A 3,171-nucleotide genomic window follows, 5' to 3' on the forward strand; every position below is an offset into this window, starting at 1 on the left:
ATATATATATATATATATATATATATATATATATATATATATTTCTATGCTTGAATTGTGTGATTTAATACGTTCATTGTGCTTGAACCAAAACATACTATACGCGCGTATAAATGTATTATTAGCAGCGTACAATACGACTTCGAAAACCTATTTTGAAAAGAAAACAAAAAAATGAAAAGAAAAGAAAAAAAAACGTTTAGTCCCGGTTCGTATTACCAACCAGGACTAAAGGGTACTGGCCTCGTGGCATGTCAGGAGACACCTTTAGTCCCGGTTGGTGTTACCCACCCGGACTAAAGGTCCCCCTTTAGTCCCGGTTCCTGACTCGGGACTAAAGGACCCGCTTTAGTCCCGGATGCTTGCTCCTGGGTGGGGAACCGGGAGTAAAGGCCATCTCTGTACCAGTGTATATTGATGTGTCATTGATGTCTGTTACACTAACCGAGGTTTATATTTATACCCAAGAAACATTTAATTATAGGTAAATTCGACTCCACTCTTCTCCCTTTCTGGTAGAGTCCGACTCGCTCACGCTCCAGCTGACACCGACCACGCCTCAGCTTCCAAAAATCAACAGAAACCAAGCCCATGTCTGAGCCGATGCTGACGTCATGGGCCATACAGCCGATTCCGACTCCAACCACTCGTGGGCTGCTCCTGCGTACGACGAGGTCCTCAGGCGCCTTTCCCGCAACTTCATGTGGATTACTATGTGTACACGCTTTGTAGAGTAATTAGATCTATACATATAGCCATAACAGTCATGGACAATATCTTGTGTTGTGTTACCCTAACTAGTATGAGATATTGCTTCCTTCTCTCCCCTAGGTGATCTAAGGACCGTCCTGAGGCCGCAGAGATGACATGAGGTGGATGTGCCAGTGGAAGAAGAGTGATGTTTAGTGGATGAAGGTGATGTGCGAGAATGAGAGTAGGAAGCTAACTCCTTGGGTGGACTCAGGGGCATGGAGATGATGATAAGTGGATATTTACTAATTATTATTTATAATTGCACAATAGGATGCAACCCACAACCCAAATAATAGGCTCACAAGTTCCTTTAGAAATAGGCCACTTAAAGCTTATAACTACTTATCATGGCCTGCATGCTTCTCGCAATGTGTAGAAGGACAAACTTGCAGGATTGATATGGGAATGGTAAAAGTTCACGACTGCGCTCAAGGATGCCTTTGTATGGACATGGCCAAGCTAATAGACGTGTTGTTTTCCTTGGGTTTGGATTGATCTCCGTGGATCCAATCTTGTAGTTTGTAGTAGGCTATTATCTAAATATATTTGGACTTTACTGCACTGGCGCACTTAATTTGACCTGTATATAGCACAAAGGAAATTTCAGGGCTATCAAGAAGATCTTCTTGATTAAAGGACAACTAAATTAAGAATACAAAAGTCTAAAAATAATTTTTTTAGGTTGATTATTCTATAATTATACATTATACATGCACTTAACAAAAACTAGCTAAAAGCACTTAACTACGTCACCAGTAAAAAGTGACACTTCTGATGCTGACTAGAGTTCATCATGATTCTGCATTCTGCCGCAATAAGCCAAGATTAACAGCATTGTGTGTGCTCCTGTGCGGTACGCAGTGTGCTTCGAAATCGATGTATGCAGCAGGCCAGCAGCAGCACAAGTCAGCCCCAGTTCGTCGCCGCCACCACCGCTGCAGCCTCCCACTTCTCGTGGGCGTTCATGGCCGCTGGAGCCGCCCCTGATCCATCGCTCGTTCTGCTGCTGCTCGTCATTGCTGGAAGTGGAAGCTCGTGGAGCTTCGAGAGTGGCATGACTTTCGCCGAGCCTCTGCCAGTGCCATTGTCCGCATCCGGAGCAGGCTTGAGGAATAACAGCACGTCTTCCTCTCCCTCCATCTCCGGATCCTCGAGCAGCAGACTGGCGGCGACAGTGTTGACCTCCTCCTCCTCCTTGTACTCCACTCCCACGGACGGACAAAGCATCGTAGTAGTAGTAGTGTCGATCGGCGACGCAGCTGGAGGCTGGTCGGCTGGGGAGGTGGACGGTGCTGGCTGCGGCTTGTTGCGCGTGGTGCCAGCGAGGGCGTTGCGATGGAGTGGGACTGGGTGGCTGTGCTCGCCGGTGTAGCAGACGATGAGAGTGGAGGGGTCGGTGCGGCAGCGCTCCACCTGCTTCCGCGCCCTGCAGTCCTTGTCGGTGCTGCACCGGTAGTAGCCGCGCGGGTACGGCGACCCCTTGATCGGCTTCTGCCCGTACTTGCGCCACGCCCAGGGGTCCGGAGACGCGCCCACGGGCACCCGCTTCACCTCCTTGTTGCTCACCTGGCTCTTCTTCTTCCTACGAATACAGGCGCGTGAGATCAGCCTATGTCTATCTAAGTGCTGCAGTCGTTCCCAGACCCAGATACTAGTATTTTGCGAGGAAATAATCGAAAATAGAGATTTGGATGGGCGTACAGCTGATACATACTTTCTCTTCGATCGTGTCGGTCCGCCAACGCCGTTATTGTGGTAGGAAGTTCGTGGTTTGGCCGGCGGCTGCTGGGGCGGCGCTTCGTTTCTTGGTTGCGGCGCGGCGAAGAAGGCCTGCTGCAGGCAGAAGTCGTCGACGGCAGGGCCGATCCGGGGCTGCTGCAACGCTGCGGCGTCCGTCAGCTCGTCCTTCTGTGACTGCGGCGGCAGAGGCAGGCAGGAGAAAGATTCGTCCGAGGCCCGCGGCGAGGTGACGCGGCTGCCACCACTGCAGCTAGCGAAGCGCACCACGGCGTGTAGGTCCCAGTCGTTGCTGCTGCTACCACAGCACCAACGCAGATCGCCCTCCATAGCCCAGCTTCTTCAGTTCGTAGCCGATGGAGGACGAGAGAGCTAGCGGACGTTGACTTGCTTGGGGTCGGAGTGGGTGGTTGGGTTGTACGGACAGTACGACAACTGGAACCAACTTAAAAAGGATAAACGGGGTGGCGCCTTTGCTGGCGTGCGTTTTGGGTTGAAAATGTCAAAGAGGTGGAGAGAGAACAAATCAAGGGTGGTAGCAAGATAAATGGATTTTTCTTTTTTAATGGAGTCAGGGTTGAGATCCAAAGAGACATGTACCAGGAGAATGGATTTTTTTATGCCCTTGTACCCGCAAGAGCTATCTCGGACATTCACCTTGCGTCAAGATTGATGTGAGCA

At 50.0% G+C, this 3,171-nt stretch overlaps 1 protein-coding gene across 1 annotated transcript; it reads right to left on the reverse strand.

Moving 5' to 3' along the window:
• Nucleotides 1–1,659: 1,659 nt before the first annotated feature.
• LOC136526130 (WRKY transcription factor 22-like) lies at nucleotides 1,660–2,820 on the reverse strand. Its single transcript, XM_066518896.1, has 2 exons — nucleotides 2,468–2,820; nucleotides 1,660–2,335 (listed from the first exon to the last, which is right to left on the reverse strand). The coding sequence occupies exons 1-2, from the start codon at nucleotides 2,818–2,820 to the stop codon at nucleotides 1,660–1,662; spliced, it is 1,029 nt and encodes a 342-aa protein (XP_066374993.1).
• Between the last annotated feature and the right edge of the window lie 351 nt (nucleotides 2,821–3,171).

The sequence above is a fragment of the Miscanthus floridulus genome, chromosome 19 (genome assembly GCF_019320115.1).
Source record: "Miscanthus floridulus cultivar M001 chromosome 19, ASM1932011v1, whole genome shotgun sequence".
Taxonomy (NCBI): Eukaryota; Viridiplantae; Streptophyta; class Magnoliopsida; order Poales; family Poaceae; genus Miscanthus; species Miscanthus floridulus.